This window comes from Mustelus asterias, chromosome 11, assembly GCF_964213995.1.
Source record: "Mustelus asterias chromosome 11, sMusAst1.hap1.1, whole genome shotgun sequence".
NCBI lineage: Eukaryota > Metazoa > Chordata > Chondrichthyes > Carcharhiniformes > Triakidae > Mustelus > Mustelus asterias.
Genome location: NC_135811.1, coordinates 45,962,592 through 45,975,706, shown reverse-complemented (window position 1 = coordinate 45,975,706; position 13,115 = coordinate 45,962,592). Strand labels below are relative to the sequence as shown.

General features: G+C 43.4%; 1 protein-coding gene across 1 annotated transcript in view; it reads left to right on the top strand.

Moving 5' to 3' along the window:
• Positions 1-13,115, top strand: part of LOC144500502 (myoferlin-like) — a 228,154-nt gene that overhangs the window by 75,183 nt on the left and 139,856 nt on the right. The window contains exons 17-20 of the mRNA XM_078223532.1: positions 3,303-3,338; positions 7,348-7,472; positions 10,549-10,662; positions 11,896-12,073. Of these exons, the coding sequence (XP_078079658.1) occupies positions 3,303-3,338; positions 7,348-7,472; positions 10,549-10,662; positions 11,896-12,073 (453 nt within the window). The remainder of the gene's footprint in view (positions 1-3,302; positions 3,339-7,347; positions 7,473-10,548; positions 10,663-11,895; positions 12,074-13,115) is intronic.

Sequence of the window (13,115 nt, the reverse complement as noted above, 5' to 3'; positions counted from 1 at the left end):
TTAACCTGAGGATTGCTGTGGGGAAGAAGGTTGAGAAGGCAGGATTTCATGAATAACCTCAGCCAGTACAGGAATTGAACTCACGTTGTTGGCATCACTCTGCATCACAAATTAGCTGTCCAGCTAACTGACTCCCAATGTAGTGTAACAGCAAAATGACAATTGCACTAGGTTCTGAAACATTCTATCTCTGTTCTTTAAGCCTCCGTGTCTTCAATAGTTCAATGAAGGGGATAGATAGGGTGAACGGTGGGAAGCTTTTTCCCAGATCAGAAGTGACGTTCACGAGCTCAGGGTGAGAGGGGCGAAGTATAACTCAGATATCAGAGGGATGTTTTTTACACAGAGGATGGTGGGGGCCTGGAATGCGCTGCCAAGTAGGGTGGTGGAGGCAGGCACGCTGACATCGTTTAAGACTTACCTGGATAGTCACATGAGCAGCCTGGGAATGGAGGGATACAAACGATTGGTCTAGTTGGACCAAGGAGAGGCACAGGCTTGGAGGGCCGAAGGGCCTGTTTCCTGTGCTGTACTGTAACCTGTTCTTTGTTCTACCTTGTCCCCTAAAAGCTGGGCCCTGGCTTTTATCAGCAGGTCACATTTCAGTGTGAATTTTCACCTAAATATCATTGGTATTTGACATGGGAGAAGTAACAAGTAACAAACTTCTGCTCCTCCTTGTTTTTTTTTTTGTTTCTTCACATTTTTTCCAAGCGCAACCTTGCCTCCAAACAAGTCTCTTGGTTTGGAAAAGACTTCTCTACAGTGTTGTCAATTGGAAATAATTCACAAGTGCTTGAAGCTGCATTTGAAATCCGTCATGGAGCATAAATGGGATGCAGGGAAAGAGACATTCCTACAAACCCAACAGTTTGTACAAATCCTGCACTTCAAAATTCCACTCACTCCCTGGCTTCAAATGAAAATGAATGCAGCATTTCACATTAAGACTAAAGTTCTCCAGGTGACCAAAGAGGTGGATGAGGGTAAAGCGGTTGATGTGGTGTATATGGATTTCAGTAAAGCGTTTGATAAGGTTCCCCATGGTAAGCTTTTGCAGAAAATACGGACACATGGGTTTGAGGGTGATTTAGTGGTTTGGATCAGGAATTGGCTAGCTGGAAGAAAAGAGGGTGGTGGTTGATGGGAAATATTCATCCTGGAGTTGAGTTATTCGTGGTGTACCGCAAGGATCTGTTTTAGGGCCACTGCTGTTTGTCATTTTTATTAATGACCTGGTTGAGGGCATAGAAGGATGGGTTAGTAAATTTGCGGATGACACTAATGTCGGTGGAGTTGTAGACAGTGCAGAGGGAAGTGGCAGGTTACAGAGGGACATAGATAAGCTGCAGAGCTGGGCTGAGAGGTGGCAAATGGAGTTTAATGCAGAAAAGTGTGAGGTGATTCACTTTGGAAGGAGTAACAGGAATACAGAGTACTGGGCTAATGGTAAGATACTCGGTAGTGTGGATGAACAGAGGGATCTGGGTGTCCATGTGCATAGATCCCTGAAAGTTGGCACCCAGGTTGATAGGGTTGTTAAGAAGGTGTACGATGTGTTAGCTTTTATTGGTAGAGGGATTGAGTTTCGGAGCCAGGAGGTCATGTTGCAACTGTACAAAACTCTGGTGCGGCCGCACTTGGAGTATTGTGTACAGTTCTGGTCACCGTATTATAGGAAAGATGTGGAAGTGTTGGAAAGGGTGCAGAGGAGATTTACCAGGATGTTGTCTGGTATGGTGGGAAAATCGTATGAGGAAAGGCTGAGGGGCTTGAGGTTGTTTTCGTTAGAGAGAAGAAGGTTAAGAGGTGACTTAATAGAGGCATACAAGATGATCAGAGGATTAGATAGGGTGGATAGTGAGAGCCTTTTTCCTCGGATGGTGATGGCTAACACTAGGGGACATAGCTTTAAATTGAGGGGTGACAAATATAGGACAGATGTCTGAGGTAGGTTCTTTTTTCTCGGAGAGTAGTAAGGGTGTGGAATGCCCCGCCTGCAGCAGTAGTGGACTCGTCAACATTAAGAGCATTCAAATGGTTATTGGATAAACATATGGATGATATTGGAATAGTGTAGGTTAGATGGGTTTTAGATTGGTTTTACTGGTCGGCACAACATTGAGGGCCGAAGGGCCTGTACTGTGCTGTAATGTTCTATGTTCTATTTGTGGTACAGATTTATTTTATCAACCTAGTTTTCATCACGCAATACTTTTTAAAGCCAAAACCCACAATGCTGGAGAAACTCAGCAGGTCTGACGGCATCTGAATAGAGCCAACGTTTAGAGTTAGGATGACGCTTCTTCAGAGCTTCGCAGCTTTTTGTCTCTCCACTGGTGCTGTCAGACCTGCTGAATTTCTCCAGCATTTTCTGTTTTTGTTTCAAATTCCAGCATCCGCAGTATTTTGTCTTAATTCACAGCCTTTAAGATTAAGAAATGTACTTGTTTTGTGAGGGCTTTTTGTTAGTATTATGCTTCAACCTACTGATGGAAACTCCCATGATAAGTTTGTTTGCAACCCATGATTTGAATAAGATTTCCCTTTACCTAAAAATTAGCAATAAATTGTTCTGTAGGAAGTTACTTGCAGTGCACCTCTCATTTTCAGAGAAACTGTGTACAACATTGTGTATCTGGCATTTTAAATACTTTGCTGTAAATGTTTTTATTGTTGAAGTTGTATCTTGACCTTACAAACTTATACATTATCTTGTCAAATATTGTATCACTGTAAACATTTTGCATTTTTACTTGTAGTTATACTGGCATCTTGAAGTTAAAGGGTAAGATATCTAGCCATGTTGTATCATTGTTCAGCAGTGGCTAATTGAAATAACTGAACAAATTGCCAAATGTTGCTGACATTGAATGTTTTCGAGCCCAGCAAATTCCACCTCCACCCCAAACTGAGCACCGCCACTTGTTGGCTGGTCACTAGAATAAATATTGAAAGGACATAATGTTTTCTAAACCTCTTTCTCCAGACCTTCTAAAAATTTCTGATCATGCGAAAAGTAAGCCAGGTAACATCCAAACTGCCTCCTCCACTTCTAGTTCCTCCACCCCCCCCTCCCTGAGGTGCATGGTTTCACTTAATACTTGGTAGCACAGTATGGAAGAACGAGGAGATTCTGACCCTGTATTTATTTACACAGTGGTGCTGCCCATTAATGCTCCATGTGATACACTTGTACTGAACTGTGAAGCTAGTTGTACACACTATTGAAAACATTCAGTGGTTGGTTAATCACATTTTACTTTGTAACGTTCTAACTTTTTTTGTTTCCTACAATCCAGATGATGAGGGAACTGGGGTTTCTCCAGCAATTGAAGGTTTTATTTCTTGGTCTAATCTTTGAACCTCCGTTGCCAAAAGTGGGACATGGTGTGAGGGGTGGGGGCGGGATGAAGGATGCAGACCACGTGCAAAGCGTTCATTGCCAAATTTGACTTTAAAAGTGATATAATAATACGGAGACTTTTGGCAATGGAGGTTCTCTCATATGATTGCTGTTGGACTTGAGCACCTTAGCTGGCTTGGCAATCCCTGTTTCCTTTTATAAGCTCTGCAACCTGAGACACTAGGTTGATGCGTTTTTCCAGTCTAGTCTCCACTGTGCATTGTGGTAAGATGTTTGGTGAGTCCCAGTTCCAAGTGCCAAATTGGGATGAGAAATGGCAATGTACTCACTCGCCCCCTTTTTTAAAAAAAAACACACTTTGTTTTTCTTTCCACTGCTGAATGCAGTGTCCCTCCAAGTTCTGGCTATTTTTTTGGTAATTAAACCCCCCAAATCTGGGTCATTCTGCATATGTGAGCAAGTTGAGTGCCAACTGGTCCTGTCTATAAACACTTGCCTCCAGCAGGAATTACTGGGCAACAATTGGGCGAATTTTAAATGTTTTATTTTCTCATTCGGCTCAATCTGACATTGACTAAGGTAACACAAACCATGATTGTACTATAACCAGTTTGGTTTGATACCATGAGGTTTATTTATGCATTGACCTGTTGAAGTCCAATGCAGTAATTCTAGTGCAGAGATATTTAACTGCTTCCCAGTTATCTGCCAGAATCTTGATAGGACAAAGTTACATTGCTCCACAGTCTGATATTTTTTACATTTGGTAAATATTTTAAATTTCTGTTGCACTTAATTTCATTTTCCTGCCTAATTACTGAAACAGAACTGCCACTCTACACTATTGAAGTGAAATGTGGATCCTCACTCTGCCACTAAAATGCACACAGGTCTTTCTTGCTTTGGCTGAAAGCTAGATAAATTGCTTGCAAGCATTTCCTGCACCAAATCGGTTTTTGCGTTGTTGTGCTTAATATTCTACAGAAGCAAAGTCTTCAATCGTGACTGGAAAATGTGTAAATATTAACAGCTTACGGTTAGACACCATTGTTGGTGCTCTTGTTTAAACCTGGTTATAGTTATCAATTCAAGCATCAAGTTGTTTTAAGGACACAAATTCAAATATAATTTTCTTTGCTTAGACTTGCCTTTCATTTTCAAATGCAAGTTAGGTGGATTAGAATCTCAGTGCAGATAAGGCCCTTTGGCCAATCAAGTTTGTAACGACAATATTTACCACTAAAGGCGGGCTAATCCTATTTTCCAGCACTTGTCCCATATCCTTGAATATTATATTTCAAGTGCTTGTCCAAATATTTTTTAAAGGTTGTAAGGTTTCCCGCCTCTACTACCTTCCCAGGCAGTGCATTCCAGATTCCCACTAGCCTCGGTGAAAAAGCTTTACTCGAATACCCTCTGAATCTTCTGTCCCTTGCCCAAAACAATGCCCCCTCGTGATTTACCCCTCAACCAAGGGGAACAGATGCTCCCTACTCGCACACTGTCCAGACTCCTTAAAATATACAGCTCAATCATGTTCTCCCTTGGCCTTCTCTGCTCTAAAGAAAACAATCCAAGCCTATCTAGTCTCTCCTGTAGCTCAAATGCTCCATCCCAGGCAACATCCTGGTAAATCTCCTCTGAACCCCCTCTAGTGCTATCACATTCTTCCTATAGTGAGGTGACCAGAACTGCGCACACTACTCCAGCTGTGGCTGTGCTAAATTGTCCCTTGGTGTCCCAAGCAAGATGTGTGGGTTGGATGGATTATCCATGGGAAATGTGTGGTTACAGGATAGGGTGGGGGGAGGGCCTAGGTAAGGTCAGAGTCAGTGCAGACATGATGGGCTGAATGGCCTCTTCACTGTAGGGATTCTATGATTATCCCATCTCCTGAGGCTGTTAACCTTGTCCCATGTGTTTGTGGGGAGGGTGGAAAAGGGCATCATGGCCAATTGAGAACTTGGTGCATAAAAAGCATCGATAATTTTCGATTTTAAACCAGCTTTATTTGGCAGTGAAATAGAGAATGGGTGCATCAACTTGAACTCTGCTGAATGCAAGTCCCCAGTTTTGGCAGCTTTGTCTGATGGCACTTTTAGTATCTGCATAAGAAACAGCCCTGTGACAATTGTGCCACCCAGTGGCTGAGCAATTGAAGGGAATTTGAACAATGCTCTAGATTATTCTGATTAATGAACACACACCCAAGTTGTGTGCAAAGGTGGAAAAAGACAATGGAATTACATTTGGTTCTAATATGGAGCTGGCACTTACAGGCACAGTTGGCCACCTCTAGTACTAAAATTTCTATTCCATATGTTTGCCTGAGCTATGTTTCTATCGTTATGAGTAACTCTTAGTTACTTGGAGACTGTGTTCAAGTAGCACTATTAAATGTTCACTCCCAGTAGAGTTCAGAAAAAAAAACTGAATCTTAACCCCCTGCCACCAAGTCTCTCTCTCTCTCATCCGAGTTTTGTGGGTTCCTGTCATTTGTATGTTTCCATCATTTCTTCCATTTAGCCAATTATCCTTGCTCTTCTCTCTTGGTTTTAAGTGTCAGTGGTAGCAGACCCAGGCGGATTTGCCTCTAGTTAACTTTCTGCCCCTCCTGGACTACACACTCCAGACAGCATTCAGTGCCTAATGTATGGCCAACAAGTGCTACTGCAAACATCAGCTTTATAATCCTTTGAATTAAGGACTGCTACAATTTCATTGATTCTTGATTGCGACCCTTTATTAATACTCTGGAATACAACTTGTGCAAGCTCTTCCTGATATCAGGTCAATTTGCATTTTCCCCTTAATTTGGACTTTCAAACTTTTTATTGAAGGAATTGAAGCAGAATTGTGTCTAACTCTTGTAGTTTGCTAAAATGAAAACCAAGACTGTTGGAAATACTCAGCAGGTCAGGCAGCATCTGTATAACATTTCAGGTTGCGATCTTTCTGAAAGGTCATCTCGACCTGAAACGTTGTCTGAGTATTTCCAATGGGGTTCCTCTTATTTTATTTCAAATTTCCAGCATCAGCAGTACTTTGCTTTTGTAGTTTTAGTTGTGTGCTTGCAGTACAAGTCTATTGATTTGAAAACTGTTCTTGTCTAGTTCCGTATGACTACATGCTTTCTGTTAAACTGGGTTTATGTTAATTTTTGAAAGGGATATCTTGGGTTCTGGTCAGATGGTTCCATGGCAGCACGTTTTTGGTTTTTAATTTTATCTATCAAATATTTGTGCTTCAGATCTTTCCCCTTGAGGCCTCAGACCTTTATACATCATCTGTTGAAGGGAGAAGAGTGAGCATCAGTTTTCCCACAAGGATATTGATGTAACTCCATGTTTTTTCAGTTGAAACTTCACATATTTGCATACACTTTGCCCACCTGGGGTGGGAGGGGAAAGTTGCCTTCTCACCCAGTGGTGTGATAGGAACGGGGGAACAATTAACTCCAAATAACGTTTGTATGCGCGATTTATTTGCATAGTTGTGCAGGAAGAAATGTTGCCTGATTTAGGAGATTGATTACAGACTTCTTGGAAGACTTCTTCTGTCTAGTGCTAAATAAAATTAACTGAACATTCCTTTTTCACTCTCTCCCTGCCCAACCCCATCCAACAAAAGAGAATGAAGCAATCGTTTTATTTCTTGCCAAGCTAAGTCAGTGAAGCTTCAATTTAAGCTGGTGAATGGAAGTAGCAATGTATGTTTGTAACAGCTTCTGGCAAGCGAGCGTTCTTCATGGCGCAGTGCTGCTGAGGAAGGGAATGGAGTTTATTAATGTATTGCAATGCTGCTACGTTTCAAATGATAGGCTTGAAGCATTTACTTGGCCTTCTTGAAATAGAACAGCTTACTTAATTGCAAGTGCGTTTTGTGCATCTGCGCACGTGCTTACTAACCACATTTTGGAGTGTGTGTTCTGCAGATGCCAGTGTTGTATATTTTGTTGATTGCTTTCTGTGCTTCGATAGGGGAAACAGGAGATGAGGAAATAGGATTTCTTCCAGCTTTTGGGCCTTGTTACGTGAACTTCTATGGGAGTCCCAGGGAATACACTGGCTTTGCTGATCCTCATGAAGACTTGAACTACGGAAAGGTTAGTCAGAAATGTCATTTTGTTGCTACTCTGCCTGATGTAACTACAAGAGCAGAATTTTACACTCCCCTCGCGATGGGTTCAGAAGTGGGGGAAGGGTGAGAATGGGGATTGAATGGGCAGGATTCCCCTGGGAACCTGCCCACCAAAACCCAGATGAAATATCCTACTGGGAGGCCTTATCCTGCTTGGTCTCAATTTTTAGGCTGGCGGGAGCAGGTACGGATAGGGTGTGAAAGTGACATTAAACCTTTTTTCTCCATCTCGGACAGGAAGGGAAGTGGTGTGGCCCCTCAGTTGGGGCACTCCTCCCACAGCACTCCCCCGCACCCCTTTTCTCCCTTTCCCTCATTGGTGTGAATGAGTCTGGAAGGATCACTCGACACTGGGTCTGTTCCAACCTTTAAACTGGTAGAGAGCAGGTCACTGGGATGACCATGCACTTCTCCACCTAACATCATCGAGTCATATAGATTTACTGAGTCCATCCCGGCTGGACACTATCCAATCGTGACAGTTACTGATTACGTTAATTCCATATAGGTCCAATAAAATTAGTAACTGGGCATGATAGGGCTGTGTGATCAACTCCTGGACAGCTCTGGACCATCCCAAGGTTTATCCAGTATCTTATCAACTGTCCCGAAGCCTTCACAATGAATCTCTCTTCTCAGGACATCCTTATCTGTGACTTGTCTTTACTGCCGGCAGTCTCTCAAAGCTGCTGCTTGTGTTGATACCAGAGGCCCTGCTAGACAAGTGTAATGGTCCATGGCTGTGTCTTTAGTAACTGAATAGCTATAGGAATGGGGTCATGTCAGCGAAACCCCATGGTGCTTTATATAGTGGTTAGTAACATTCCAACACCCTTGGCCGACTCTATCACTCTCCTGCCCTGGGCTTGCCTTTTCAAAGGTCCCGGGACTTGTGTTTCAGTCAGAACCACCACTGACTGCAGCGTTGTACCTGGTCGGGTTGAAGAGCTATTGGTCAATCTGGCTGACAGCTCTCATGGGTGGGAGTTCCTTCCAAGGGTAGATGGAAGTCCTGCCCGATGCCAGCCAATACTCTAGTGAGCGTGTTTTTGATTCAAAATGCAAGAATAAGTGCTGCCCGGTTAGCTCAGCTTGTAAATGAAATCTATAACTGAGTCAGAGCAAAAAGTGCTTGATCACTGTTCAGTTGAGTAATCTTGGTCAGATTAGCTGGTCTCCCTTCACTATACCAGGGCTGCTACTATTGACTTCAAGAACTCTGGACCATGCGGGAGAAATCGGGCAGGGTTTCCTGGGCCTGATAATTTCCAGTGAACCATGGGAACTGTGGTTGCATGTCTGAGGGCTACAAGTTCAGCGAAGACCTGACCATCTCTACATAAGTCTAACAACACCAGGTTAAAGTCCAACAGGTTTATTTGGTAGCAAAAGTCACTAGCTTTGGAGGGAGTGCAGAGAAGGTTCACCAGGTTGATACCGGAGATGAGGGGTTTGGATTATGAGGAGAGGCTGAGGAGATTGGGTTTGTACTCGTTGGAGTTTAGAAGGATGAGGGGGGATCTTATGGAGACTTATAAGATAATGCGGGGGCTGGATAGGGTGGAGGCGGAGAGATTCTTTCCACTTAGTAAGGAAGTTAAAACTAGAGGACACAGCCTCAAAATAAAGGGGGGTCGGTTTAAGACAGAGTTGAGGAGGAACTTCTTCTCCCAGAGGGTGGTGAATCTCTGGAATTCTCTGCCCACTGAGGTGGTGGAGGCTACCTCGCTGAATATGTTTAAAGCGCGGATGGATGGATTCCTGAGCGGTAAGGGAATTAAGGGTTATGGGGATCAGGCGGGTAAGTGGTACTGATCCACGTCAGATCAGCCATGATCTTATTGAATGGCGGGGCAGGCTCGAGGGGCTAGATGGCCTACTCCTGCTCCTATTTCTTATGTTCTTATGTTCTTATGTTCTTATGTTCTTATGTTCTTATGTTCTTATGTTCTTATGTTCTTTCGGAACAGGCTGTCCCTTCGTCAGGTGGGTGGGAGTTCTGATCACAAACAGGGCACAAAGACACAAACTCAATTTACATGAATAATGATTGGAATGGGAGTCTTTACAGCTAATCAAGTCTTAAAGGTACAGACAATGTGAGTGGAGGGAGCATTAAGCACAGGTTAAAGAGATGTGTATTGTCTCCAGACAGGACAGCTAGTGAGATTTTGCACATCCAGGCACACATGAGGACGGCCTCAACTGGGATATTGGGTTCATGCCACACTATCTGTAACCCCCACAACCTGCCCACAACACATTGTCTGTACCTTTAAGACTTGATTAGCTGTAAAGACTCTCATTCCAATCATTATTCATGGAAATTGAGTTTGTGTCTTTGTGCCCTGTTTGTGATCAGAACTCCCACCCACCTGACAAAGGAACAGCCTGTTCCGAAAGCTAGTGGCTTTTGCTACCAAATAAACCTGTTGGACTTTAACCTGGTGTTGTTAGACTTCTTACTGTGTTTACCCCAGTCCAATGCCGGCATCTCCATCTCTACATCCACCGTTTCCATCTTCTCTCTCTCTCTTACCCCCCCCCCCCCCCCAAATGCTCAGCAAGCTTCCAGCAACTTGCTAAGGCCCCTTCAATTATATCTTCCAAACCTATGACCTCTACCACCTAAATGGATAAGGGCAACAGATGCATAGGAACGTGACCACCTCCCAGTTCCCCTCCAAGTCACCCACCATCCTGACTTGGAAATATATTGCCATTCCTTCATTGCTGGATCAAAATCCTGGAATTTCTTTCCTACCAGAACTGCGGGTGGAACTACACCACAGACTGCAGCAGTTCGAGAAGGTAGCTTACCATCACTTTCTCGAGGGTCGTTGAGGATGGGCAAGAAATGTTGCCCTGGTCAGCGACCCCAACCCCCTCTGTCCATGAAATAAATTTTTTAAAGCACTGCTGACATCAAAATGTGATATCCCGGAAGGTTCAATCGCCTGCAGCTGCCAAACTGCTCAGACTTTGAATCGGAAATTATTAAGGAAAAAAAACAGGTCAATGAAATTTGTTTCTCCTTTTAGGGTGAGGGATGTGCGTATCGTGGTCGAATATTGGTTGAGCTAATCACCAAGCTTGAAGGTAATCCAGAGAAGAAGCTGGAGGACATACCCAATGATGATGTTTTAGTGGTTCAGGTCAGTCATGCAGCATAGTGTTCTGTTCATTACAGCCATGCTTAAACATGTGACTGCCATTGGATAATGTAACACTCATTAATCATATCGGGGTACCTTTTTCTCGTCATGTGTATTCCCACTATCCCCACCTTTAAATTTTCCCTCTAAGTTGGCTTTTCCCATTGTATTCCCAAATGCATTCCCTACTTTATTTCCTTTAGTTTATTGTCATAAGTGTTACAACTAGTGAGGGTGATGGCCATCTTACAGCACAGATTCACCTGCCTTGTGCAAGAGATTTTGCCCTTTAGGGTGTGATGCGCGTTATCACACACGAGGCTTGAGATGCTCAGGAAATAAAGGCTTTTATTTGCTGTAACAATGCAGCTACTAATTATATACACGATCCCAGACTGAGGGGTCCCAGACAGCGCAGAGACCTTTATACCTCTCCCAGGAGGCGGAGCCCGACTGGGATGTACCACAATAACTATAATACAAGGTGTAACAGCCCAACCCTAACCCCAACAGCAACAAGTAGAACAACCCATCCCTAACCCCAACAGCAACATATATACATACTTGTAGTACTGGCCAGACCCTAGCTCAGTACTATCTAGTGGGAACCAACGATGGTTCACCACAGGGTGCATGTGTAGGTTCACCATATAATGTATCATTCATTAACGTGATGGCAACTTGGAAATTTTGTTTAAGTTTACTTATTAGTGTCACAAGTAGATTTACATTAACACAGCAATGAAGTTACTGTGAAGATCCCCTAGTCACCACACTCCGGCGCCTGTTTGGGTACACTGAGGGAGAATTTGGCATGGCCAATGCACCTGAACCATGTGTCTTTTGGACTGGAAGGAGATATGAGCACCTGGAGGAAACCCACGCAGACACAGGGAGAATGTGCAAACTCCACACGGATAGTGACCCAAGGAATTGAACCCAGGTCCCTGGTGCTGTGAAGCAGCAGTATGAACCACTATGCCGCCCCGGTACATAAATCAAAAACATCCTGCAGGAGTGCTGGAGTTAGACCTGCTACGAAACTGTTGAAGCTTCCTGTTCTTATCCCACTGCTGTACTATTCAGTGACAAACATGTTGAAGAATCCCCTTTTGAATGGATGAGCATTTTTAAAAAGTGGGATTGTATGCTGTGTTCCATGTTTTGTGGGAATTATTGAGTCGTACTTGGTCTTGTGTGACGTTAATCTCAATTATCATGTTTCTGTTACAGAAATACCAGCGCCGGCGTAAGTACAGTCTTTCTGCTGTCTTTTATGCTGGAACAATGCAACGCGAGGTTGGAGATGCCGCCCAGTTTGAAGTCAGCATGGGCAATTATGGCAACAAGTTTGACAAAACATGCAGACCCTTGGCTTCAACTACTCAATACAACCGAGCAGTGTTTGATGGTGAGTGTCACTATTTTGTGAATCCTTGGCAGTTGAGACCATTCGGTCCATTCCAAAACACATCAGTGCAAAATCTTCAACTTATTCCACTCCAAGTATATTTTTACAAAGATGTGTGTTCCTTGCAAACCATAACTCGGAGCTGCATTGTCTGATCAATCAGTCCTTCTGATGTCAATTACATGTAATAGCTACACTCTCATTTTGTACATTTGGTCATTTGAAGTGTGCAAAAGGAAAATAACTTTGCCAGGCTGTGCATTAATAGATTATGTCCTTCCAAACTTCAGATTGAATCTGCAGAACATTGAGTTGCATAATGCATCCCATCCATCAGTCTAAACATCCACTCAATTACTGCGGCTGCAATGTCTACAGCATGAGCTGCAGCAAGTTACCAAAGCTCCTTCAACTCCCAAAGCTGTGATCAGAAGGACAAGAACAGCTGATGTATAGAAAAACATCTGCTCCAGATTCCTCTCCATGTCACACACCATCCCAACTTGGCCATGTATCTCTTTTCCTTCATTGCATCTAGATCAAGATTGTGGATCTCCCTACTTGACTTCATTGTGATAGTGTCTCATGACCTGGGCTACAATGGTTCAAGAAGCTCCATATTGGCCTCAGTGGCAATTGGAGATGGGCAATAAACGCTGGCCTTGCCAGCAGCCTCCAACCCCTAAGGATGAAGAGATAAATAAAGTACTTGGATGAGGCACTATTGAACAATTTATGGTGATCTGTCTTGTATCTGACAGCAACCACATGATGGAATTGTCTCTCACCCTCCAAGTACAAAAGCACTTCAAAGAAACTGAACTACTTCTGAAGTGTCGTCACTAGTTTATATGCAAACATGGTAGTCAAAATATCCAGAGTCATTCATCTCGAAAGGAATTTTGCTATGTTTTAAGGGAAATTGAGGACTCTGAAATCCCTCTGCTCTTGAAATAATACCATGGATCTTTACCATCCCACTGAACAGGAGACCGGGCCTTTGTTATAATCTGCGAAAGGCAACCTCTTTCACGATGTCACT